This window comes from Pochonia chlamydosporia, chromosome 1, assembly GCF_001653235.2.
Source record: "Pochonia chlamydosporia 170 chromosome 1, whole genome shotgun sequence".
NCBI lineage: Eukaryota > Fungi > Ascomycota > Sordariomycetes > Hypocreales > Clavicipitaceae > Pochonia > Pochonia chlamydosporia.
Window position 1 is genome coordinate 3,118,270 of NC_035790.1, and position 26,095 is coordinate 3,144,364.

The 26,095-nt window shown below is 52.5% G+C and overlaps 9 protein-coding genes across 9 annotated transcripts; 5 read left to right on the forward strand and 4 right to left on the reverse strand.

Moving 5' to 3' along the window:
* Positions 1 to 1,776: 1,776 nt before the first annotated feature.
* VFPPC_15226 (hypothetical protein) lies at positions 1,777 to 2,376 on the reverse strand (the record flags this gene model as incomplete). Its single annotated transcript, XM_018292979.1, has 1 exon — positions 1,777 to 2,376. One exon carries the CDS (start codon positions 2,374 to 2,376, stop codon positions 1,777 to 1,779), a length of 600 nt encoding a protein of 199 aa, XP_018149044.1.
* A 1,445-nt stretch (positions 2,377 to 3,821) lies between these two features.
* Positions 3,822 to 3,989, forward strand: VFPPC_17369 (hypothetical protein; the record flags this gene model as incomplete). The annotated part of the gene is made up of 1 exon (XM_022429082.1): positions 3,822 to 3,989. One exon carries the CDS (start codon positions 3,822 to 3,824, stop codon positions 3,987 to 3,989), a length of 168 nt encoding a protein of 55 aa, XP_022285901.1.
* A 1,644-nt stretch (positions 3,990 to 5,633) lies between these two features.
* Positions 5,634 to 6,778, reverse strand: VFPPC_00793 (hypothetical protein; the record flags this gene model as incomplete). Its single annotated transcript, XM_018280743.1, has 2 exons — positions 5,634 to 6,333; positions 6,402 to 6,778. The coding sequence occupies 2 exons, from the start codon at positions 6,776 to 6,778 to the stop codon at positions 5,634 to 5,636; spliced, it is 1,077 nt and encodes a 358-aa protein (XP_018149046.1).
* A 623-nt stretch (positions 6,779 to 7,401) lies between these two features.
* VFPPC_00794 (PQ loop repeat protein) lies at positions 7,402 to 8,434 on the forward strand (the record flags this gene model as incomplete). Its single annotated transcript, XM_018280744.1, has 4 exons — positions 7,402 to 7,446; positions 7,497 to 7,514; positions 7,570 to 7,773; positions 7,823 to 8,434. 4 exons carry the CDS (start codon positions 7,402 to 7,404, stop codon positions 8,432 to 8,434), a joined length of 879 nt encoding a protein of 292 aa, XP_018149047.1.
* A 2,516-nt stretch (positions 8,435 to 10,950) lies between these two features.
* Positions 10,951 to 11,217, forward strand: VFPPC_00797 (hypothetical protein; the record flags this gene model as incomplete). The annotated part of the gene is made up of 1 exon (XM_018280746.1): positions 10,951 to 11,217. The coding sequence occupies one exon, from the start codon at positions 10,951 to 10,953 to the stop codon at positions 11,215 to 11,217; it is 267 nt and encodes an 88-aa protein (XP_018149049.1).
* Positions 11,218 to 12,958: 1,741 nt separating this feature from the next.
* VFPPC_12898 (WD repeat protein) lies at positions 12,959 to 15,773 on the forward strand (the record flags this gene model as incomplete). The annotated part of the gene is made up of 6 exons (XM_018290675.1): positions 12,959 to 13,011; positions 13,260 to 13,276; positions 13,419 to 13,579; positions 13,890 to 15,146; positions 15,213 to 15,650; positions 15,741 to 15,773. 6 exons carry the CDS (start codon positions 12,959 to 12,961, stop codon positions 15,771 to 15,773), a joined length of 1,959 nt encoding a protein of 652 aa, XP_018149050.1.
* Positions 15,774 to 16,737: 964 nt separating this feature from the next.
* VFPPC_15227 (hypothetical protein) lies at positions 16,738 to 17,139 on the forward strand (the record flags this gene model as incomplete). Its single annotated transcript, XM_018292980.1, has 3 exons — positions 16,738 to 16,811; positions 16,858 to 16,960; positions 17,020 to 17,139. 3 exons carry the CDS (start codon positions 16,738 to 16,740, stop codon positions 17,137 to 17,139), a joined length of 297 nt encoding a protein of 98 aa, XP_018149051.1.
* Positions 17,140 to 17,241: 102 nt separating this feature from the next.
* On the reverse strand, positions 17,242 to 19,791 carry VFPPC_00798 (disintegrin-like metalloprotease; the record flags this gene model as incomplete). Its single annotated transcript, XM_018280747.1, has 2 exons — positions 17,242 to 19,625; positions 19,725 to 19,791. 2 exons carry the CDS (start codon positions 19,789 to 19,791, stop codon positions 17,242 to 17,244), a joined length of 2,451 nt encoding a protein of 816 aa, XP_018149052.1.
* A 2,912-nt stretch (positions 19,792 to 22,703) lies between these two features.
* VFPPC_00799 (acetate--CoA ligase) lies at positions 22,704 to 25,459 on the reverse strand (the record flags this gene model as incomplete). Its single annotated transcript, XM_018280748.1, has 6 exons — positions 22,704 to 22,766; positions 22,839 to 23,243; positions 23,303 to 23,563; positions 23,625 to 24,787; positions 25,277 to 25,300; positions 25,402 to 25,459. The coding sequence occupies 6 exons, from the start codon at positions 25,457 to 25,459 to the stop codon at positions 22,704 to 22,706; spliced, it is 1,974 nt and encodes a 657-aa protein (XP_018149053.1).
* Between the last annotated feature and the right edge of the window lie 636 nt (positions 25,460 to 26,095).

Sequence of the window (26,095 nt, forward strand, 5' to 3'; positions counted from 1 at the left end):
TTTAGTCCAGAGAAGAAATAATTTTTTGGTCATGCAGCATCAACACCTGGGGCTGATACATCTAGGTTGAGGCTTCGTCCTTGCGTTCTTGTTTTTCATTTAACTTCCATCGCTTCGCTCCGGCTGTCTCGCTAGATCGCCTCCCTGGCAAACAAACATTGAAGCCATCCAGGCACAGGAACACACGTGACCTCACATTGTGCCTTGCCAATCGACAAGCCAGCTTCAGCACTGTTCGAGCATCATGGTTCTGTCTGCACCGTACTTCCCTGGTGTGATCGTCACATTGCATTCTTTTTTACCTCAAAGAGCGATACCGAACAAGGCGCATGCTTGGGCACCTGTATGCTAAGGAGCAGTGCACCAAGGCTGCCATTTGATCGCAATGTGTGCCTGCTGACATATGAACTGGTGCGGTAACTTCAAACGAAATCGTCAGTTACTCCATGCTTAGCAGAACAATCTAAGAAATTCGCCCAGGTTCAGTTCGATCTTGTCATGAGGTTATTCTCCTCTGGGGCAATGTACTCCACCACACTATTTGCCCAGGTGGCTACTTCCAGCACATCTTTGATCTACTGCGTCGGGCTGAAACCGCGCCAAACTGTGTGCCTAGGGGAGAAGAGCCGTTGTCGCAGCAAGGATGGAATCGAAACAGACCAAGCCCAAACCGAAACAAGCAGACGAGAAAGGAAAAGGTGTACTTTTGAATCGAGCCAACGGATCTGACTGGGCACAAATTTCAGCAGCTCAATGGGCCAACAATCCAGCCCAAGAGTACATGACATGCTTACTCGACGGGAGATACGGAGATTGAGCTGCACTGCCAACAAATTTCTGTAAATGATGCACCGTGTCAAACATACATACTGTACGGCAAAATCTTGGGGTGGCGTCGTCCCAGCACGGTGCATGAGATGTCTGGCACGTGCTTTTACTTCTAGAACAGCAGCAAAAATGGCTTGCCTCGATAACGTGCGGTGTGTGCGAGAGTCACCGATATCGCACTGTACCGGTCTCCTTTTATCTCGGCCTAATAAAAAGAGGCATGGCTCGTCATCTTGGCTCGCATCACCACAGAAGAAAGCCACAAACGGATGGATATTTCAACATACATACAAATAAACTTCAACGCGGGGCATAGACAGATCATGCATACCTGATAAATCAGCGACGGAAACTAACGCAGTCTCCACCCATTTTGCAGAACTTGACAGGATTGCAAGAGACAAAAATCTACCACAGAAGGGAAATAATGTAAATGGCAAGAGGAAGCATCTTGAATCGTGGTATATATGTCAGTCGTGCGGTGACGGGCATCATGGTGTAGGAGTGCTTTCTGCTTTGGGCAGCAAAGCAAACTGGGTATTCCTTATCGACAATTTGTGAAAGTGAGCGGTTTGACTACTGCAAGAATACCAACAGCTAGTGCATGACCAGTGGTACACGGATTATGGATGGGTCAATCGGAAGCATGGCGGCGATGTGCCGGGGAGAATGCTGTGATGCCACCATTGCCGACAACAAGTCCGTCGTGTGCAGAACAGAGTGGTACCTCGATGCGAATGTGATGGACAGCGCTCCGTACTTGGGCGAAGAAAAAGAAAGGTCAAGGCGATTGCTCGAGCGTCAAGGTCGAAATCTCGCAGACGGGTTACACCCGCCGAACCACGCCTAAATAAAGAGATTAGTATATTCAAAGGTAAGACTCTGAACGCCGATGAAGTCGTGCTAATACCACCTAGGGAGTCCCAGACCGAGTACGGAGTGGTATGCTTAGAGACGCAAGACTGGTGAATGCTGCCGGTCGCGACATGTCCGACCTGGCTGGCAAACCGGCGGTGGTGTTGAGATGGTGCAACTATCGATCAGAAAAATCGACGTGGCGGCTAGTCCGATATACATGATGTCAGCCGGGATATTTTGAAATGGGACCACCATTCGGACCTTGGCGCCGCATTTTCCCTTGTTAAAAAAAAAACATAAAAGACAAGTCAGCCAAAGATGATCACCTTTCACAGCGAATGGATGCCGATCCAGACTCAAGCCATCTTGCACAGTAAGGTGGCTTGGTCGCCAACAAATCGTTCCCGCAGCCAATCCCCAGACCCAAGCACCAAGGCAGGATTGGCGTTCAGCCAAAGGCAGCCCGCAGCCGCATGGAGCCCATGTGCTAATTATGCAGTCATTGCGCAGGGCATGGACACAAGCGACTGGCAGTACACACACGCACGCACGCACGCACTCAGCGTGTGTAGTGCAGGCTTGAGTAGCGTCCGGAGGTCTCTGTACTCCGATCGGGGTCACATGTTGCATCGCCCAGTGTCTGTTTCTGTTGGTTCCCATACCGTCGTGCGTTTGATGTGGTGATGGCATCAGCCAGAGGCGGGAAGCGAGCAGGCTCCTTTTCGCGAGAGCATTGAGAGCCGTGGACTAAACGAAACATGATATCCATGTGGATTTGCGGATATTATGCGCACACAGAAACCATGACCGTTGTGATGGTATGGATGAAATGCTGGATCGATAACAGTCGACGACTGCTGTATGCAGAATTCTGGCGTCTGGTTCATTTGATATAATTTTAGATGCCGGCCGTGCTGATGCTGTCACCATGGACGTCAAGGTGCAGTGGGGGTCGATTGTGTGCCACCAAATGCATCAATCTGGTTCTTTTGCGGATCTTTGTTGTCGAGCTTGTGCTTGGTCTGAGTCTGTGTCTGTGTCTGTGTCTGTTGTGGGAAGAGGCGTTGGTGGTCTGGTAATTATTATCCATGGGCCATTCCACGTCCGTTTGACTGCTGGCTGGTGCATGCTCAAGTTTGGTCAACTGGCAAGTCAACTGGTCAACTGGTCAACTGGTCTGTGTGCTCAAAACGCCGCAGCCCATTCATGGCCAAATTGAACCTTGAACATGCCGAATGCTGACATGCCTGCCGCTGCACAGAGCACCAGATTGCCTTGACTTCACATCACCTTCAATTGTCATGTTCCACGTCCCACGGCCCACATCCCACGTCCCACGTCCCACGTCCCCCCGGTTCCCCCATCACTCACCTCCCCTCACCTCACACCCCTCCTAACCAACCAGCCTCCAGTCAGGCATTCAGGTTCAATCCGAACATTGAAGGCACCAAGGCAAGGCAACACCAACAGGGCCAGGAAACCCAAACCCGAACCCCAAGGAGGCTCGGCCCACTCCCTCCTTGAACTCGACCTCGACATGGAACTTGAACCAAAATGGACGTGGACATGGACGGTGGTCATGGACGTGGTCATGGACCCTGTCACGCCCTCCGGCTCCGCTTAGCTTCCCGGCTTCCATCACATCACAACTTTGTCTGTTCTGTCATCGTCGGCAACAGACAATTCGTTCGTCACCATCGCCATTGTTATTCACTACGTTCCGTGCTCAACACAACGCCGTCTCCGTTGCCAGCCCATATCGCATATCGCTATCATCCCATTCACACCAGACCACACTTGGACCACGGCCGTCATCTCCAGAATCGTCTTCTCCATCTCCACAAAGACTCCGCCCCACCCGCTGCCCATGATACTTGATACTTTTTGCAGCCCCGGCCAAGGTTTGCCTTTTGCCTTTGCCTTTGCCTTCCAACCTCCCGCGGTCAAACAGGACAGGGATGCTCCACCCATTCGGTGCCTCTCCTGAGTCGAGCTGGCCAAGCCCTTTTTCTTTCTGTCCTTGCACCAGACTCCTTTTTGCAGCACCTCTGCCTAGCGCCTAGCGTTGGCTGACGTGCCCGGTTCCACAATCACAACTTTGTCCAGGCTCAACGGATCGGGTTTATCATGGATTCATGGAGACGGTGGTGATTTGGTCATCGTGGGTGCCTCCACTGTCCGTCCCTGGCCTGGCGAAACCCCCCTGGTCTCCGGTGCTACCCTCAAACGCAACTATTATTCCTCCGTGCCCTGCCAATCTCACTGGCTTGGTGATGCAGAATTTGATTCCAGCTCCCGGCTGATGGTGATGGTGATGGCGATGGTGATGGGGGTCACAGCCAGGTCATGTCATCCATACCGAAAGAAAACCATGCATTAGTTTCTACGCCTCCGTATCAAAGGGTGACACACATGCGATATCCCATCATCCCGCTTTCGCAAAATACTCGACATCACAATAGATTTTGGCCAGCTTCGTCGTCTTTCGTGGGAGGATGGCAGCACCGCCCTTCTCTGGTTGGGTTACTCTACCACCGTGGGCGAGCGAGCCAAGATACATTCATGTGCTCGTTCTGATAATGGCATTACACAACGGATGCTGTACCTTGGTGATCATGTGTCTGCATTTGCATGTGTGAACCCTTTCCCATGCCACCAGGCCAGGTCAATGGCAAAATGCCGGTGATTCATCACCCTCGGGCTATGGTGACAACAGCACACTTCCACAGCTGTTTCTTTCGTCAAAAACGCCGCCTATTTCGGCTCTCCGCTTTCCAGTACTCCGTGCTTGCTCCACACTTTGGGCTGTTTCATGGATTTCACACATGTCTAAATGCTCCTCTCCGGTAACTGACCTGGCTTGTTTCGTGGGACATGCACACTGGGAAGCAACCTGTCTGGCTGCACGATACCCCGTTGGCTTCGGGCAGTCATACTACGCCAATCTGGACTTTGATTGATGGCTCCGGTGCAACCTCACATACCAACCAAGTCTCACCTCTATCTCGTCTTTCAACCAACCCGTGGCTTAGCAAAGGGCCCGGTGTATGAAGAAGTGGAACACTCCCTACTGGCAGCCAGGCCTCTTCCACTACGGAGCCCAGCCAGGGCGGCCAGCCAGCAGTCTCGGCAAACGATCAGGCTTTCCCGTGCAGCGCCAAGCCACGGCTGTTTGTACAGAATAACTAACGGATAACTCTATCACAGCAGTCTGGTCACCAGCCGCCCTGCACTGCACGCAACACCGCCTCGTTTCCGCAGATACCCATCTAAGCTGAGTCGTAATCTAATGTTGATGCATTGAGATGACACAATTCCAATTCCGAACAAACGGTTCACCTCTGTTCCTGATTATGTCACATGTGGAGGCTGCAGTTGGGCTACATCATCAAGACCTACCCTAAAGGCGGTTGCTGAAAATAGTGACACACAGACAAGCGGTGTGCTTCTGTCCTGATTTGTCCAGTGGCAAGGCAGCATGCCGAGTTGGACATGAACAGTGTGATCTTCTTTGTTCTGTAGGTTCATGCGAAGCGCATGTGCGTGCTGCATTCCGTCAAATGACCAACAGTGTAAGTCGACGTGTCTGAGATGCAATCCAATGACAACGCAGACAATTTACCAGACGAATAAAATGGCAGGTGATTATCATACTCATAATATATGTAAATATCCGGAAATTAATAAGGGCAAAACATCCAGGACATGGCAAACTATAATTATTATCGCTTTATTGCTATGCATTCGAGTCATGAGGTAGAAATATAATAATCCTCTGTAATCACTGACAAAGGAGTCAAAAAAAAAAAAAAAAACATCACAAGCATTCCAACTCCGTCCTCCGAAGAGGGGGGTATTCCCACCAAACAGGATAAACGTCCACTCTCACAACCCCTACCTATCCTACAACAAACAGCCATTTCAAACCGGCCTCAGATTCCCACCGCCTAGTTCTTACCAGGTCCATCATCATGATCCGGTTCAAACTTCGTCTCCCCCAACACAGCACCCGGTTGCGATGCCATGGCCGTATGTGTATTAGGCTGAGGCTGCGTTTGAACAGGCGGGCCAGACGGCGCAGGAGCAGGTCCAGGTGCCCGCGTCGCAGCAGCACTGAGTCTCTGGTCAAGAGCTTTAAGGGCAATGGCTCTCCTGCGCTCTGCCTCAGCGCGTGCCGTACCCGGCGTACCTCTTTGCAGGGCGCGGTCTCCCCTTGCAGATACGTCTGCCTGAGAGAATGGCGTGCAGAGGCGCATAGCGACGAGGACCTCGAAAATCTGGTCTGACACAGCAGCGACAAGGGGCTTGACGGGGGCGGGGAAGAATTCGGCAAAGGCAAACGTTTCGCTGGCGTCGCCGCGCAGAGACGCAGGCTGCGAGGAGTCTAGGTCGGGAAACACCTTCTTGTAGAACCGGAGGTATGTCCAGCTGGTGAGCAAGCCAAAGGTAGCTTGCCACAGGGCCGCTCGCGAGAGAAGCGGCGTCAGGGACAGGACTGTCACGATGCCGATGTACAGGAGCGGGAATCGGGGCACCTTGAGCGAGATGATGCCGCGGAAGAGGGTGACCGTGTGGGCGGGGATGAGCTGGCTGAATGCGACGAGGAAGGCGACCTGGATGGAGACGCCGCCAGAAATAGTGGTGAGACTAGATGTCAAAAATGTTAGCTTGATAGATCACAGTCTGCGTGTGACATTTGGGAAATAGTTACGCACGTCCAGTTTGTATTCCGAGTAAGCGTAAAGAACAACACCATGACCAAAAACGTCAACACGTTAGGAACAAGCGTCACCAGGGCCAAAAACTTGGCCAAATCGGCCGACGACCACGCCCGTTCCAGATACCGCCCTCCATGGTACAGCGTCAATCCGGAAATCGCCAACGTGAAGATATTACCTTCCACGAGCGCCGTGGTCAGAAACGTCCAGGGGTACACGAGCGAGAGCTGCGGCACGAGCGTCAGGTACGGGATAACGACGTGCGAGTCCTCTGTCCATTGGCGGTATCGGATAGCCGCGCTCAGGAACGACTGGAATAGTAGCGCTATGAGGAGGGCGCGCGTCACGGGCGGGATGTTTATCCTCGGAGGCATGGCCGGCGGTTGGGAGTGTGGTCCCTGATGAGGTTGGGTTGTAAAAGGATTTATATCGTCATGAGACGGGGATGCGCTTCGGGAGTTGTAGTCGCCGCGTGGGTGTTTTTCGCTTTTTGTGCGTACCGTGCTGTGACGGGGATATTGATGGTTGTGGTCTGCCTGAGTTGGTATCACCTTGATTTCCTTGCCTTCTCCTATGTGGTGTTGAAGCTATGTCGCATGGCTTGGCAGCTTGGTGGTGACACGTGCCTGGAAGGGTAATGTGGCTGGTGGTTGAGGTTATTGCCTCAGGCTGAAACGTGACTGTGGCTCAGTGGAAACAGGGTGGAAAGTAATCCATGACTGTGAAATATGTTGCCCATGAGATTGTGTTTGTATTGCGATGACCAGTGTTCTTTCTATGTGCAATTGGGGTTTCAATAGCATAGACTCTGTATTGGCTCGGTTGTGGCTGAATCGCGGAATGGTTCGGATTCCGAGATACCCACAGAAACATCATCATGTTGCTCTTGAACTGACCAAACTTCAACTTGCCAACATGCTGCCGCCAACTTGAATAAATCTGCAACGTGACAATGGATTGCATGTGGGAGAATACTTCTACGACTGAGTGATAAGAGATGGATGTGCCTGTAGCCGCCAACGTTCTCGGTACTCTTGGTGCAGTAGGTTCCTGCCAGCGGTCTTATCAAGCTGATACTAACATCACGTACAGGTATGCTGGTCTATTCAGGTGCGTTTTGAATATGCTACGCGATCACACCCCATGAACCTGACATGTGTTGCAGCTTATTCCCCAAATTGTGGTTAATTACCGCCGCCACAATGCCACGGGGCTCCAGTCATCGATGATGATGTTGTGGGCTTGGGCGGGAGTTCCCCTCGGTGTATACAATATCGTGGAAGAGTTCAACATTGCGCTTCGTATACAGCCCCAAATTCTCACTTTTCTTAGCTTGGTAACCTGGATCCAATGCTACTACTACCAGAGGGTGTGTCTCAAGCTCCCGCAATACCGAGAATGACGCTAAACATGACCAGGGTTGGACGATTTCGCGATCATTGCTTACCTTGGCGCCAATTATAGTCATAATGGGAGGCTGCCAAGCCTCTCTCATTATTGGACTTCGAATTCTCAAGTCGCGAAGTGTACATTGGCCAATGACTCTGATGGCTGTGCTTTCCGCGTGTTTGCTGGCTGCCGGTGTACTGAGCCACTACTGGGATATCTGGGTTCATCGAACTGTCCGAGGTATATCATTTCTCTTTGTGGGGATCGACGCCGCTGGGGATTTATTCTCTTTGATATCGGTCTTTTTCCAGCCCAAGCTGGACGTTTTGGGAATGGTTATTTATGGTACAGAGCTAGTTTTGTGGCTCGGAGTCTTCGCCTGTGGAGGATACTACAACTTTCTTCCATGGGCTCGGAAAAGGTGGCTCGCCAAGCGGGATTCACCTGAGGCATATGAAAATAGGGAACTTGATCATGTAGATGCGGCAAACGGGAGCCTCTACTTGCAGGACTTGCCATCATCAACATCGGTTTTCCGGACGGTGTCAGCAGCTTCTGATGGCCTACGTTCCAGAGCCGTGGTATCAGGAGGACAAAATGGCGGAACTGGGGAGCCAGATGCGATGCATGCAAATCCGTGAACTGCAACTGTGCAGCCATGTTCCTGGCCGGTATGACGGTTTGGTTGTGATCGTCTTGATGTGTATTGGAGAATCGGAGAGGCAAATATCGTTCACGCTGAGTCAAATGCTTCCACTGAAGCATTATCTTCTTTCGAGAGAGCCGACCATATTATGTGTACTGCAGCCCTGGTGTAATACCGGGTTGTCACTCGTCCGACAAGGTGAGCAGGACATACCTTGTGCCTTAAAATAGAAATGCGTGGAGTGGGGGTGGAGAGTCCTCCGCCACGACCCTTGGAGGTGAAGTTTGAATAGAGATACCTTCAATAGCCTTGTCCTTGATGAATCTTGTATCACCGCGGGAAGTGATCAGTTGCGGGCTGGTCTTTTGAATTCGTTGACAGCGTTTTCTTTGAGGATAAGGGGTTGACGAGGTGGAGCTGGTCCTCCGTATTATTAGAGGTCTCTTCAGTCAATGCGAACCCCTGCCACGATGCCGCTTAGATTGAATGGTCCATCGTGTCTGATTGACAGGTGACGCCGCTCAGCTCCAGCTGCGGGCCAAGGTTGGTGCCATTTCGTAAACAAAGATTTATTACAATACCCTCTCACGGTGTGCCAATGTCGTTGTCCAAGTCTGTCACTGTCTGCAACCCCTGTCGGCGCGACGCAAGTCACGTCCCAACGTTTGTCAGATGGCCCAGCAATTGAGCCAGTGAGATCTGAATTGAATGGGCGGCCAATTAATGTTGCGAACCCTCCGAGAAGGAAACCCAGCGCAGTGGCGGATCTATTTTGCAGACGATCTGTACGGAGTAAATATCGAGGTATTTCTTACCAACTCCCACGGTGACGACTAGATCTTGCTGACCGTCGAATCGTACCAAAGGGCTGGTGACTGCGTCGGGCTGTAGCCTGTCAGTGACCTTCATCGTCCATACTTGGTTGTATTGTACAGGCCTGGTGTAAAGCGGTCCGTTCTTGTTTCCTGTCCCATCATTGGCCCAAGCAGCTTCCAGTCCCTCTGGTCCCTTGGCATCAGCACCCCATTCATGTATGTATTCATGTGGCAGCAGATCTGCATAGTCTCAGATTCCAGAGGCACATGGGGTGGCCTACAGAGCACCACATCCCAGAAGTCACGAGAGAGTGAGTGCCGAGTGGGCGTGAGGGTGCGGTGCGGCCACTGCCCCGATCTCACCAGAGAGCTTCAGTCGCCATCATAGGCATGTTTCAAATAGACTTGCAGCGAGTCGATGGTTCGAGTGAGATAGGCAAGTGTCTGCGGGCAATTTCGGCTGTGAGGGTGAAGATCTGGCTCATCTTGGAGGGCCAAGCATCAGCGTGGTGCCATATTTGGGCTTGGGCTCCCTCAACAGCAGTATCCCGAGGTAAGCAGGTACATGCGATTTGCGTTTCAATGATGGGACGAATGCCGGTGGCAATCTGACTCCATGTCTCCCGTGGTCCGGCGCGCAGTTACCCGCTAGACTTGTCCATCCCAGGTCTCGCTAATTCCACACTCATCTGACACCGACTTACAATCTGTGGTCAAAGGTATTTGAACATATCCAAGTATACACAAACGCAGCTCAATATGCCTCAACACACAACGCGATATGCGATACCTTTCCTTGTTCAAATACTTCTGACCCCCCACTGTACCACCACGAACGGCAGAGACTTGACTCAATCCGAAGATGGTTCTGACGAGATGGTGTGAGTTAGTTGTAAAGGCGGTGGATTGTTTGCGAATTGAATAGCACAGGAACGACGAGACTGCACCTTGGCAAAGCTGCGCCACGATGGCTCTTGTCAACCTCAGCGCATAAAGGCTGGCGTCGATCGCGTCCGAGCTAGGTTCTGACACCCTGTCCAGAGATGGTAACAGGTATATCGGTCTCTCACCAGCGTCTGTTATTACTCCTGTATGCCACTTGGCTAGCCCTCCTATTATTGCACAGAGAATGCACGGAGAATGTTGGGCTGGGCCAAGCATCTGGCTGCTGATTGCTGCATCTGGCGCCACTCACCCCCGTTCCAGGGTCTCAGGCCATTTAGTCTCCCGTTGTGTTTCCACGGATCCCACATTGAAGTCAATCAAGGGCCAGTAAATAACCATCAGCCCCGGCCCTATGTACACTTTGTCTCTGCTTTTGTTGCAAGGCGAAGCCACGAGTGAATGGCTGACGACGGCGCACCCGCCCAAGTGGTGCTTGAAAGGCTTGATTTGATCCGTTTGGAACAGGGCACTCCATCTCTGCCTGTCATCTACCAGTTCAGGTCCTCTGGCGCGTGTGATGCTGTTGCAGATGGCGCGACCCAGGAACAGGCCGCCAATACTGTACATCCCATCCCTGAGCAGCGAGACAGGAAATACTGGTGCGGATGGTCGAACAGGTTCAAGAAACAGAAGCCACACGTTTCGCTCCCGCAGTGGCGACGTCGCTGTTTCGCATGGTCTCAAGTCATTGAGGTCAAGGCTTGTGGCATACCATCGTCATTTGGAAGCCCACCGTCGAAATGGAGCCAGAATGACCCACCCACCTGTGTCCCCCCATGTCACACGGAATCCCCGTTCGAGCCCAGAGGAAGGGCAGAGAGGGCAGAGCCGGCACCAGGTCATCTTCAACGGGTCATTTCCGGGGAAAAGGGACAGAGGATCGAACTGCACAGTTGACTCTGGGCCTCGTCACTGCGAAGAGGAAGAAAAAGAAGGAAGGATCGAAGGCGCATATAATCCCAAATATGGACAGTCTTGTGCATTGCGTGATGCACCAGCAGGGCAGATGGGACCGTGATGGTGATGGTTGAAGAGACGCGCCGTGCTGAGGGTAATGCTCATGCAGGTTCGACCAGGGCGGTGGACTCTTGTTCCAATATCCAGATTTGTCCATCGTCAATGACCAGCGGCTGAGAAGCGTGTTGCTGACGGGTGACGATGCAATTAGGTGATAAACCATAGGTTGTCGGGGAAAGGGGAAGCTGGGCCGGCTTGGTTCCAGCGGCGCTGCAGGCGAGCACGACAGAGGGACGGCGAAGTCGACGATACTTTTGGCGATGGAGCTAGTGAGTGACCCTTTTTCACGTCTCCATGTCGTTTCGTACCGGCCAGACCAGGCTTATTGACCAGACTGCCAGACAAGACTCCAACCAGACTTGACTTGACAACAAGCAGAATCGACATGCAAAAAACCCACAATTGTGTGCCCTTTGAGACTTTTGAGAACACGCCCCCACACACCCATGCCAACAACGTCTTGTGCCAACGTTCACTTCCATATCCAGGGCCACGTCCATCAAATGCCTGTCCCTGCTTGCCCGTCCACATGCCCGTACATAATGTACATACACCCTTGCGCACCCCAGCGGGAGTGACAATCGGACATTGGTTCAATCTTTTGTTGGTCAAGTGCGTGACAGTGTGTCCATCTTGGTCATGGCTGGGTTGCCTTGCCTTGCCTTGCCTTACCTTGCTTTGCCTTGCCGGCTGGGCTGGCTGGCGAGCCGTCTGGTCCCCATGCGTCCATCAAGAGATCCTGTGGTTCCCAAGGCACCTAGGACTGGAACCTGTCAACCAAAGTAGAGACACGCAGGAGGCGGAGATGGAGAAAGACAGAGGCGCAGCCGAAACGGCATTTGATGCTTCCAAGGCAAGTCACCAGTTTGTGGACTGGGTTGACGAGTATCTATTGTACGGTTTCGTGGATGCAGATGATCGAGGAGGCTGATCTGATGGAATGGCCAGAGCAGAGCAGACATGGCTTGAACTTGGGTCCGGAGTCTGGTACTTGAGGACCTGTGCCACTTTTCGATTTGCTTGGGGAACGTTGATGAAGTTTGGAACAAGAACCAGACTGGAAGAAGACTGGGCAAGGTCAGACCAACCAGACCAGATTCGATGTAGGTACCGAGGTACGTACCTGCGACCAGTTTTGGCGTTTGACGCCAGTCTTGGCCCCAATTCAAGGTCCGAAGGGTTACCCACTTCGCCTGCTTGCACCTGCACTTGCACTTGCAATGAGCACAACCATTCCCGACTTCTAGTCACTCTATTTCGAAGGGGGGACTGTGGAGGTCTGGTCAAGCAAGTACCCTTTAATGTACCTGTTCACCTCCCTCCTGTCTGCCGGTACCAACGCTTGAGACCAGACCGTCCCTCGATGTCGCCCCAGTTCTCAAGTTCAAGGTTGCCAGGCCCCGGGCCAGGCAGGCCACTCCAGTCCAGTCAATCCAGCCCAGCCCAGTCCAGTCTGTCCATGTCTGTCTCGCCAGCCCAGAGCCGAGCAGAACTGAGATGTGGATTTCATCTCGCTCTTGAATCTTCACTCACTCACTCCCTCACCTTGATTCTCACTTTTTGCTTCATCTCCCCCCCGTCATCGACTCCCCGTGTGTCGCCCTCGCCCCGGCGACTGCTCGACGACTTCACCCTCATCGACTGCCACGGAATTTGCAACCCACGACTGTGTTTTTACGTTTGGGAGCACCACCCGGTCACCCGTCGACTTTGCCGCCAGTTGCGCGGCGCGCCTGGCAACCATGGTGGTCAAGGAATTTCTCGACTCGGATAGGGTCAACTTTCTGATTTGGAGGTTCGTTTTCGACATGCCCCAAGCACACCGCGCCTCGCTTCGCCTCGGTGCTCTTGACTCAGCTGCTGGATGTGAATCGCCTCAGGGACAAGCTGCAGATTATTTTGCCCTTTTTTTTTATCCTCCCGCAGCTCTCCTTGTTGAGTCCATCTGATGCGTGCCAGCACTGACGTTGAGAGCCTCCGTCCCCCGGCTTCTTCCCCAGTCGTTTGCAGGTCCTTTTTTTTTCTCTGCTAACCGTTGTGCAGGTATCTGTTAGAAGGAAGTACGTGGTACCAGCTTTTCTTTTCGATCGCATCCTGTTTTATTTTTTAATTGTCACCCATGACGACGCGCACCGCAGTCCAAATTCATTCTCACAGCAAGACTCGTCTAACTGATCTTTTTTTTTTCTTCCCCCGTTGCAGATTATCGCGAAACTGCCGCCAAGTTCCAAAAGGAGTGGCACGTAAAGGAGCCACACCGAGATTTCCCCTTCGCGCCTCATGTCAAGGGCCATGCACTTGTTTCTGTCGTCAACAGAGGATTGCTGTACTATGCACTTGAACGTGAATATGCAATCAATCAGGTATGCATCCTTTCCTACTCTTCCGAGCTTTGAGTCTTTTGAGCGGTCGGTCCTTGCCGGGAATACCGACTCATCTCACCCAAACGCATGGGCTTGGCTTCAACGATTGTCTTTGATTTGGTTTGGTGTGGATGTGCAGGCAGGCAGGCAGGCGCCTTATCTCTCTCATGGTTGAGCCTTGTCTACGTTTGGCCACCTCGCACAAGTGAAGCACGTACACAATCAAGCAAGCATCGAGGCAAACAAATCACATCAACCGACTCGCTCAAGAACATTTTTTTTTTTTACTGACTAGACACTCTTGCGACAGCTTCCTCAAACCACGGCCAGCGCAGAGGCACAGTCGCTGCAGGTCGGTGTCTTTGGACCACTGAACTCGCAGCAACCGGCCAAAGTGGAAGAAGGGGAAGGCGCTGCAGTCGGCGGCGACCTGGAATCATCACGGAAGCGCATCCAACATCAGCTACCGAATGGCTCGCCGGCAAAGAAACCGCGCCTCAGCAATGGCTATACTGATGCATCCGCATCCGCACCCGTGGCCACGGCGGCCACCACCACGTCCACAACTACCAACACCACCACAACCTCCGCCACCACACCCATGGACGTCGATCCCAGCCATCAACACCACGCCCACAACCCTCACTCTCACGCACATTCTCACGACAACCAGCACGACACCAGCAACAATCACGCCTATCCGTCACCGCTGGAAGGCGAACAATTACCACCGCCCATCACACGCACCGATGGCCCCGAGCAAGGTACGCAGGTCGACAAGGTGGAGGAGTTATCGCCAGACACAACCTTCATCCGACTCATGGACGACGAACGCTCGTCGCGCAAGGCGTCGGAAGCCACAGCTACGCCATCTCCCTCCCCAGTAGGCGCTGAGAATGCGCCTGTGTTGCTGCAGTGCGAGTGGAACCCCCGCGACCCATCAATGTTGGCGGCTGCTGGAACCGATGCACTAGCCCGCGTTTGGACCATTTCTCGTTCCCCGGCTGCTGAGCCACCAGGCAAAGATGGACGAGATCACGTGGCTCCCCTCGCCAACACTTTGATCGACCCTGATACACCGCGAACAACCACAGTCACGGCCTTATCGTGGACGTCGGATGGCACGGCCATTGCCGTTGCCACTGATTCAGGGTCGTCGGCCGCGGTGAGTGTGTGGTCGGCCGACGGTGTCCACATGCAGACGATGGAAGTATCAGAACCGCCTGTCATCAAACTCAGCTGGAACCCCAGCAACACTGCTCTCCTTGCCATTTCACCGGAAAAGGGCGGCGCGCTCATCACGGTTTATTCCTCTGCCACCGGAAATGCCTTTACATATCTTTTACCTGGGCATGACATAGGAGCTACGCCGCTTGATGCCGCCTGGACCAATGACGCCGAGTTTTTATTAAGCGGCGGCGAACTACTATTATGTCTTCATTGCACAGAGTCTTCCATTGTACAAGTACGGAAATTTGAAACCAAAGGGGATGATAGTTTTACACAAGTTCTCTTCGATTGGCGGTCAAAACTCGCTGCTACATCAAGCGACAAAGGCACTCTGGATGTAAGTGTATTTTCCACGTCGGGAGACGGTATAGTTGAACAATGCTGACCATGCAAACAATAATAGCTCTGGGACGAGTCGGGACAAAGACGATCTATTTCGGCCCACCAAGGAGCCATCACTACCATGGCTTGGCAACCGCTACCACCAAACCAAGCCGCTCCCGACGACGAGCGACTGATTGCTACTGGCGGCGACGACTGCGCCATATTAATATGGAACGCCAGAAAACCCGAAAGCAAAGCAAAGTGTTTTCTGACCATGGACTCACCGATTGTACGACTTGCCTTCACACCGGACGGAGCCTTTATTGCTGGTGCCACCTCACGGCAAGTGTTAATATGGAAGGTGGATAACCACACGATGCCCAGAGCAAGCTGGAACAGACCGCCACACCCAGGCTGGCTCAGCCCAAAGGGAGGCTCGGAGTCTGACGAAGAGGACGAACACTGCCTATGCTGGGATGTTAGTGGACAAAAGCTGGCATATGGTTCAAATAGTAGAGTATGTATTGCCATCGTCGCCTGTTGTCGCATGTTCAAATATCATCCATGCTAACACCATGCAATAGCTTGCTGTAATAAACTTTAGCAGATAGCCCACGCTCAACCATCAAATCAGGACTAGGACCTTGCGACGACACATCCAGCAGGCTCTTGCCCCCCCCCCACCACATATCCGAGCAAAGACGTATGCGCGACGGGGTGTACGATATTAAAAATTCTATATACTGACCACGATACAACCGATGGTGCGGCACAAATGGGTTGAAAGTGTCTTGAAAACCAGACTTAGGCGTATGCGGAAACGCCTCAAGATCAACAAACAAAACGGACGACCTGGCTTTAATGTCTACTTGAAGTTTTTCTTCTTACTCCCCCCATTCTCATGGACTGTTGGGTCAAAGCAAACTTTCCCATCCGACTATACATGTCAAAGAAAATGGGCAGAGTAAGTTTCTTTTGTATATGATCTGTTGGCTTTTACATTGGGACACATCTGGAGTCACAGAAAAACGATGAAGTCAAAGAAGGATGCGGGGAAATTATATATCAAGGGTCTCGGACGATGAAAATGAGGGGATTAGAGGACGGAGTATTCGAATGTCGGCATCCTTTTTATTATTCATTTTTTGTCATTTCACGTCAATTGGACATTGGCAAGACGGTGGGCGCAGGCGGACCTGGCAGCATTCATTCGATCGGGGGAGGGGATGGTGTGCATTTGTCGAATTTTTGTTGTTTTATACTTGGACGCATATAGTATGTGCTGGTCTCTTTTGTAAGCCTTCGGCGCAGGAAACGGGCCGAGGAGTGTATTATACCATGGGCGACTGGCGAATGAGAATTGGATATGTTTTAATTTGTCAACATGCGTAGTAGTCGATGAGTGTAATGTCCATGCGATGAAACGAGTGAGTTGTACCGTGCAGCAGGGACAGAACACAGAGTAATGTGAGATGTGACTGAGATGTGGGGTAGAGTTAGTTCCACCAACCTCACGCACCACATCAACTCTACTTTGTACATACATACTTGACACCATCCATCTTTCCCATGAAACTGGCCCAATGTCCGAATACACACCCGAAATGCGCGACCGCCAAGCCCGCGGCAAGAATCCCTACAAGGAGCTTGAAACCGACGACATCCGCCTTGGAAGAGGGTCCGTCAGCCCATCACGTGGCACTCTGCTGTACTGACGATCGTAGTGTCAAGACTGAGCCGTTTGAGGATCGGGAAAGACGGGGGTTTGCGTTGTCGGTGCTGGATAATCCTGAGCAGTTGATGATGTATGCGCAGAGCATGGGTGATGTATGTTTCCTGTAGTACGTTTGATATTTTGTGAGATGAGTACTGATTGTGTATTCTAGAGTGTGCCGGGTCAGAGGTTACGATTCATGGCTATGTTGTGCGGGTTTGAGGAGAAGAAGCACGGTCATGGGCATGGACATGGACATGCGGGCAAGGAGCGAGATAAGGGGAGGAGATGAGGAGCTGAGATGGAAAGAAAGATATATAGTTGTATTGTATGCTATGTACGATTTATCCAACGCCATTAATGCTTATTCAAGAAATCACCCCTACACTACATCCTACATGTAGCGCATTGTTCTGCCTTGGTTTCCCCAGTTTGCGGGCGGGGGAGGATACGGCGGCGGGTCATAGAAGCCGCTTTGTTGAGGCGGATGGTTGTTAGGATCGGGGAACAGAGCACCCGATGACTCTGTAGGCTGTTGTTGATTCCATGGTCTTGGCTGGTTGTTGTTGCTGCCGCCGCGCCATTGCTGCTGCGCCTGTGATGTGGCAGGCCAGTTGTTCATTTCTGGACGGGCTTGTTTCTTCGCGCGCCGTCTGAACATGCGGCGACGGATGCTGCTGGATATACAGCTTATGATGGCGATGACGACGAGGAGTCCTACCACGGAGACGATGGGGATGAAGATGGCCTTGTGGTTGTCGATCCACTGCCCAATCTCCTTGAGGGTCGAACTGCCCTGGCAGCTGCCGCTGGAGCAGTGTCCGCCGGCGCCGCAGCTTGTCCCGTCTACAAAGTACTGGTTGTATGTGACGCACTGGTTGGACGGGAGATCTGGCGATGTGCAGGCCAGGGTGCATTCCGTGTCGGGGCAGGCCTTGGTGTTGTTGCGACCCGTCAGGCTGTTGGCCATGTGCTGGCACTGCAGGTCTCGCGATGTACATTGGCCAGAGGCGCATTGCAGGCCGTTGCCGCACGAGTCGCCGTCGTTCTTGTGCTTGTCATCCGGACATGCTGCCTTGTTGCCAGGGCACGTTTCTTGAACGTCACATTCGCCGGTGCTGGGCCGGCAGACGGTGCCGCTCGCTGCAAACTTGCATTGATCTGTGCAACAGTCCTCGTTTGCCGAATCACACACGGAGCCGCTGGTGAACTTGCATGTTTTGGGGTCGCAGCACTTGTTCCCCTTGCAGCCTGCCTCACCGCCGCAGTCGCAGTCTTCGCCCGACTCCACGATGCCGTTGCCGCACTGGCTGCCAATGTCCACGTCTGTTTGCACGTTTTTGTTGTCCGTCAGGCAGTTGCCCTTGACCTGGTTGGACTTGAGGCCGGAGCAGATGTTGCCAATGCTGCAGGGTGAAAACCCCGTGATGCCGCTGCCTGTCGAAGGGTTCATGATGTATTTGCCGCCGGCATCGCACTGGCTTCTGCTGAGCGGGCAGCAAGCCTGAGAGCTTGAGCTGGCTGGGCACGTCTGCTGCACGCAGTCATGAACGGCTCCAAACGTGTGTCCTGTTTCGTGGGCAAATATCTGCCACTCGGTATCGGCCTTGACGACAACGTTTGTGGCGGCCACTGTCTCGTTACGACCGCTGCCGTCCTGGTTGGTACCGCCAGTTCTGCACAGCATGCCTCGCCAGGCCAGTCCCACGGCTGTCTGCGTGGCACAGGTTGTGAACAGCGTCCAGTATGCGTTTTCGTCCTTGGACTCGCCTCGCCACTTGGAAAATGTGTTTAGGCGATCGTTGATGGTAACGTCATCACTGCATTTAACGTTCCACGGCGTATTGGCAGGCGTAGAGCCCGTACATCCGCGGTCAATGACGGTTAGGTTCTTGATAGCCAGTGAGATCTTGAAGGTGCTTTCGTAAACTTCGGACGCCTTGTTTACGTTGCTAATGATTTGCTTCTTGACCGCGCTGGTGCTGTTGAATGCCGAAAAGTAGTTGCAGTCGGTCACAATGCCAACAAGAGCAACCTTTTTCGTGGTCGGACAGCCGGCTGTCGACCCAATCGAGTTGAGCAGATTGAGGCCCGTACCGCCGCTCCCGCCGTCGTCAATCTGACGGCCAAAGAGAGATCCAAAGTTCATGGACCTAAACGAGAGGCTTTCTTGATCTACTTGCGGCCGGAACTTGCTGTTAAACTCCAATGTGTCGGCATTGCATCTGGACGAATCGGCGACATCACGCTTCAGTTCGGAATGCTCGCCGTCGTCATTCATGACATCGGAATCGCGCCACACAACCATTACATCGTTTCCGGTGGTGGAATCAACAACCGGGTCCTTTGCGTCCCTCATGGATTGGTACTCGGATCGTGGGAGGATGTGGTGGTTGTCTCCGTCAATGCGAAATGCGCCATCGAAAATGGGCTTCTCACCATCCTGGTGAATTGAGACCCGCGCCCAACCCGTTTGAGACCATCCTTCAATACCCTTGCGCTCGATAAACGCGGTTCCGCGGTACACTTTGTCTTCTGAACGGGGTATCTTCTTGACTTCTCGTACTGAGCCGTCCTCGTTTAAGTGTGTAATGGAAAAGTCCTCGTGGAGGACGTCGTGGTTTGGTTCGAGAGCCAGTCGAACCTTTTGTCGGCCATTATGCAAGGAGAAAATGAGATCGAATTTTGAAAATGCGTGAACGCGGTGTGATGGTGTCTTGATGACAGGTTCTTCAACTAATGAAATGTAGCTGACAGGATTTCGCTTAACGGAGTGTGCTGGGAGATTGGAGTCGTGTTAGCGAGAACTCCTATAAATTTAGGACAGGCTCTTTCGAAACGAGTCCGGCCGCAACGTGAGTCAACAATTGTGCTTACCCAACGATGAATGAGCAAGCAAGGCAACGCCTGCAACAGCCGCCGCAAGAGACCGTAGCGAAACCATGATTTTGGTTCGGTCGGGAAGTGGACGGAGACGAGACCGAAAGGTCGCTCGATGTGGGAGCGGATCGCACGGGATTGTACTACATTCAGCTCATTGAGGGTTTAATATGATTAGGAAACAATCTGGAAGCCCGGGAGTGAAAAGCCAAAGACGGTGTCGTCGTGGAAGTGGGTGTTGGTGTATTTTGCCGCTGTTCGGAAGACGGTTTGGCTGTATAATAGGCTCGGCTCGACGCAAAGAATGGATAAACTGTCGGGTTCGCGGGCGGTGTGCAACAGCGAGATAGGCAATAGCTATGCGGCGGAGAGAGAACGGCAATCCAAGCGACACAGTTGGGAGGCTTCCGGTATTGAGAGAGCGAAATGTCGGTTGAGGAGGGAACAATTAGGAATCATTTGTTGTCGTGATGGTCTGGACGGAGAGGCAGGGAGAGGCAGTGCTAGTCTGGTCCATGTCGAGTGTCAGATGCAGAGCCAGTGCCCAAATTGATCCATGCCAGTTGAGTGCCAGTGGCAGTGGCTCGGAGGGACCAGTTGCCTCAGAGTGCTAAAGTTGGCCAAGCACGCCAACGCTTTGGCGCTGTTGCTGCTTCGGTCGCTCCTGCTTTGCACGCTGCTGATTCGGTGCACTACGGCAAAACTGCGAGCCATTGGAGCCCTTGGAGCCGATTGAGGCTTGGCTGGTGGAAAAAGAGCGGGGCTGTGGGCAATGGTGGGCATGGCCACGCGGCAGGTGCGCCTCAAAATGCGATACGATGATGCTCCTGCTCCTGCTCCCCAGCCTGTCTTTCCATATTTCACCAGACCAGACTCTCCCTTGTCTGCTTGAGTCTCTGTCTCTTGTTGGCTGCAGCTTACGTGAACCGTTGGCTGACGGAGGCTCTTTCTGGTGATACAGCACGACGGATGAGTGCCTGGTATGAACTCGCCATCTATTCCATCTTACCAAACATCCCCCTATGTTTTTTCTCAGGTCGTGTCATGCGCCTCAACTAAATATATACCTCACAAATCCTGCTTCGAACGAAAATGACAGATGTTGCCCAGTAATTGCCCCAGTCTTCTGGCACAGCATCTGGCACAGCATCTTGAATCCGCATTCTTTTCGATATAATGCACTCTTGCAGCCGCCCAGTCAACGCCCACTCTTTTTGCCCATGCCCATGCCCATGCCCGCAACCAATCCGCCTCATCGATACCGAGCCAGTCTCAGTCCGGGACCAGGGTTCAACTTTACTGTACATATATGGTTGCAATCTTGGACGCTTGGAGGGTGACACGAACAACGACAAGTTCATCAATGTTCGCTTCAGGTGTCGCTGTCATGGCACAGGTCACAAACGTCTTCAACAGTCGGTCCCCATATCAGATGTGTATACGCATACGTCAGCGTTATTCCGGTCCATTGACCGCCAGGTCACGGGCTCTCACTAACAATTTTCATCCTAGCATTCTGTCTGTTACTAGAATCCGTTGCGAAGCAATTGCACTCCACAGCGTCTCATCAAGCGCCATAACCAGTTTTAGATGCCATCTCGATCTCCCGCCCACCAAAATGGCGCCAACCCATACTCTGTCCAGTGCAACATATACCATAGCAGCGGCTCCGGACCGGCCACACATGGCGACGCTCACCCTCAAATGCTCCTCTTGGCCTTCAAGACTTGACGCTTCCTGCATACGCACTACCGTACAGTGCAGTGCAGTAATGCAGTCCGATGTGTCAAATCATGGTCCAATAACTACCAGCCACAAACAATGTATTGCCATCTCATCATGTGCTGTACCGGGTCATTTGGAGAGAATAAAAAAAACGTTGGTAATGGCTCCAGAAACTCGGGCCGTCAAATGCCCATCTACGGAGTGCATCCCGCACGAACTCAATATTCTGCACTCCGTCTTCTATTGGTGGGGCCAACTTTGCAGTCTGGTGCAAACAGACCTGTCAGGTCTGTTGCCTCGGAGTCGACATTCCCGACCAGATTCCCGCCCGAGCGCCAGTATTGACTGAATCTGGGACGTCTCACAAGCAAGCTGCCTGCACTTCAATTGTCTCCGCGCACGAACCCGTGTTTGCGTGTTTTCCATCACTTTGCCTGCCATTGCCACCAAGATGCCAAGACCGCAGCCAAGGCCAAACCTGTTCCATCATTCGAGTGATCTCGCCGTCGGTGTTTTAGCCACAATGCTAAACTCTAACTCTATTGATCCCATCAGCCTGCAGAGACAATTTTGATGTCAACCTGGCAATATGGGGAGACCGACAAGCTGAAGTCAGTGTCGTGTTCCTTGCCACCAACCGCTAGAGTCTAGGGTATTCTCAATTTTCCAGACACCAAAGCTTCGTCTTCCAAGTGATCTCTAGCCCACAAGGATGAAGGCCAATAGTCCACAGTGTTCCCCTTGACCTCTCGACAATATCACGTATCATTCGCTTCCCTGCAACATCCTTCCACATCATTCCATCTCCTTATCCCCAGTAGTTCCCGATGACCTTGCATCTGACGTGTACCAACAGAAGTTTCGCCGGACTGACCATGTCTAGGGTATTCTACATCAACACATGATACATGTGCAGTGCCATTATGTTTGCTACGTCGCCAGTAAAACTGTCCCAAACGGTAGCCAAGTGAGACAATTCAAGCGTATTTCTAAATTCGGTTCACGAAGCCGCGTGATAGTCTGTTATCACGGGTTACAGCGTAGATGCATCATCCTCGAGGTATTGATTTTGTCAAGACTACACATCACGCACAAGGCAACCAACTGGCATTCAAACGAGTATTCATAACCAAAATCCTACTAGGCTATCTCCTATTCCAACATGTCGTTCACACAGGTGGTATCAACTTTAACATTACTCCGTCAACATTTTTCATTGCTTGCGTGACTTTCCATTCTTTTTCTTGTACTTTATTTGCCCTTGGCTTCGTGGACGGTCTGGATGATTCTATCGACGATCGAGGGATCGGACAACTGAGACATGGGTTAGCATACGATTTCGAATATAAACGAAGAGTCACGTATGCATGGGCACAGAAAACATACGGTAGTAATATCGCCAAGCTGATCCTCCTCACCAGCCAGAATCTTTCTCAAAATTCTTCTCATAATCTTGCCACTTCGGGTCTTGGGCAGATCGGGAACCACATAAATAGCCTTGGGGGCGGCAAAGGGGCCAATGCTCTTGCGGACTTGCATGACGAATTCCTTGCGAAGAGCATCGTTGATCTCGTTGCCATCCTTGACAGCGACAAAGGCGTTAACAGCCTGGCCAGTGAGTTCATCGGCAACGCCGACGACAGCGGCTTCAGCAACGGCGTGGTGCTCGATGAGGGCGGCTTCGATTTCGGCGGTGGAGAGACGGTGGCCTGAGACGTTGACGACATCGTCGACTCGGCCGCGAATCCAGTAGAAGCCTTCGTGGTCACGGCCGGCACCGTCACCGGTGAACTAGCAAATGTCAGTAAGACGTATCTCACAGAGATCCCATCAAAGGTTCAAAAACATACGTAGTAGCCCTTGTAAACGTTGAGATAAGTGTCCATGTATCGCTTGTGGGCTCCGTACACGGTACGGGTCATGCTGGGCCAGGGCTGCTTAAAGGCAAGAACACCCTCGACATCGTTACCGTGAATCTCTTCGCCGGAGACGGGATCGATAATGACGGGCTCAATGCCGAAGAAGGGGAATGAAGCGCTACCGGGCTTGGTAGGGCTGATTCCGGCGAGAGGAGTGATGACGTTGGAGCCAGTCTCAGTCTGCCAGTATGTCTACAAGAGCTGTCAGTACGTCTTCAGGAATTCAGTTAAAACCCCATGTATATCCACTTACGTCGACAACGTGAGCTTCCTCCTTGCCAACAACCTCGAAGTACCACTTCCACACCTCGGCGGCAATGGGCTCACCAACGGAACCCAAGACACGCAGGTGCTTCATGTCACCCTTGACATGCTCATCGCCAGCACGCTTCAGCAATCGCAGAGCGGTGGGGGCGACGTAGAACTGAGTGACCTTGTGCTTCTCGATAATGTCCCAGTATCGTGAGAAGTTGGGGTATGCGGGTGTGCCCTCAAACACAACGGTAGAGACACCGAGCAAGAGAGGGGCGTAGACGACATAGGTGTGGCCAGTGATCCAACCAACGTCGCCGCCGCAGAAGTAACGATCACCATCATGAATGTCAAAGACATACTTGCCGGTGAGGGCGGCTCCCAGCAAGTAGCCAGCAGTGGTGTGCAAGACGCCCTTGGGCTTGCCGGTGGAACCGGAGGTGTAGAGCAGGAAGAGAGGGTCCTCAGAGTTCATGACCTCGGGGGCAATGTAGCTGGGCCACTTCTCGAGCTCCTCGTGCCACCAGACATCGCGGCCGGCCTGCATGGGCACATCGGCGCCAGTGCGCTTGAAAACGAGAACATTGGTGACGTCAGGGCACTGCTTGAGAGCATCGTCGACAATCTTCTTGGTGCCAATGAGCTTGCCGCCACGCTTGCCCTCATCAGTGGTAATGACAACGCGTGAGCGAGCGTCAATGACACGGTCTCGCAGAGAGTCGGCAGAGAAACCGGCAAAGACAACGGAGTGAACGGCACCGATACGCACACAGGCCAGGATGGCGACAATGGCCTCGGGAATCATAGGTAGGTAAATAGCAACAGTGTCACCCTTGCGGATGCCCATCTGCTTCAATGACCAGGCGCACTTGGAGACCTGGCGCAACAGCTCGCTGTAGGTGACATTGCGGCCATCCTGGGGCTCGTCGGCCTCGTAGATGATGGCAACACGGTCCGGGTCCTTGAAGGCATGTCGATCGATCAAGTTGTAAGAAGCGTTGAGTTGACCCTCAGGGAACCACTTGACATCGCCGTCAGTCAAGGTGCCGCTAGAAACGGTTTCGAAGTCGCGGTACCATGAGAGTAGTTCTCTGGCGCGCTCTCCCCAAAACTTGTCGGGGTTGGTGATGGACTCCTTGTAGAGAGTTTGGTATTCTTCGAGGCCTGCAATTCATTATGGAACTCATGGTCAGCGCACGCGCACTCGACATCAGGCAGCCCGGCTGGACGGGCGAGCGGAATGTGGTTCACTCGGGTAAAGCGCCCCTGTTCGCTGCTCCAAGGGCCGAAGAGCCGTATGGCCGGCGGTGCACCAAAGCCCGGCCGCTGTGGTAGGGAAAAGGACTTCAACTTACTGGAAAGGTGGGGTTTGCTAGGATGTTCTGCAGAAGACGAAAAAAAAAAAAACTTCGAGTCAGCAGCTGGACAATGCAAAAAATAGAGCACTTTACTCGTAGAGGCGCAATAAAATTGATCAAGCCATGGTTTCATCCAGCGCCCTGCTCTCGTCATCTGCTACGTGGGGGAGTGACGAGCAATGTGGTGGTCGAGGGGGGGTCTCAATGTGGGGTTGTGGATGGGCAAGATTCAACATTGCATTCAATGCTGCGCACTTTCATGTTGAACAAGGAGGCACTGGGGGCAATTGCGTACTTGCGAGCATCTTCTCAGGCGGGTCTGTAGAAAAATGGTGTGTTAGTGAGCGGCCACATTCTGGGTAAGCAATTTGGAAATTTTGTGCTTGATTCTTTTCTCCCAAGTTTGGTTGCTTCACTTACGGAATGTGTCGACTTGGTGCGCCTCGGCGACCTTTGGGATTTTTTGCTCCTCAGCCATTGTGAAAAGTCCCGTTGCCGTAGGAATAAGAGTAATTAAAGGTGATGGAAAGCCTTGCTCTTGTCGGCTCGTGCACAGGTGCAGAAGCAAAAGAGACAAATTGAGAGTCAAGTCTGGTCTGGTGCTATTATGGCCTTTGTCGGCCAGTTGTAGGGGTGCGGGGTAGCTCTTTTTGTAGTGGGAGGACTGCCGCTGGACAAGTGCCCAGAGTTTGCTGGTGTGGGCCACTTGCCGTCGCTGAGGGACTGGACAGATGGATGTCAGAGGGACTGGAGCGACTTGACGTGACGTTGCGACAAGGGTACGGCTGTGAGAAAGGGTCCGTGTTTTTTATGTGTCGTGAGTAAGCAGAGCAAACTTGAATGGTCGAACCAGGTGGCTGTCGCTTGTAAAAGTGATTTGAATATATCCTCGTTCGCTAATTAGAGGAGAAGAATTGTTGGAAATAGGAAAATGAGCAAGAAGGAAGATCCAACAAGAGGAGGGGAAGTAGATCTTGCTCCTGGGGTAAAGGAATCTTTTATGTATTTGGGTTTCCCAAGGAGGGGCGGCGACTAGGTGCGGACATTGAGTCTGGTTGCTTCAATGTCCCTTTCTTGCTCATGCTGTCCAGACGTGCCATCTTCCTCAACAACC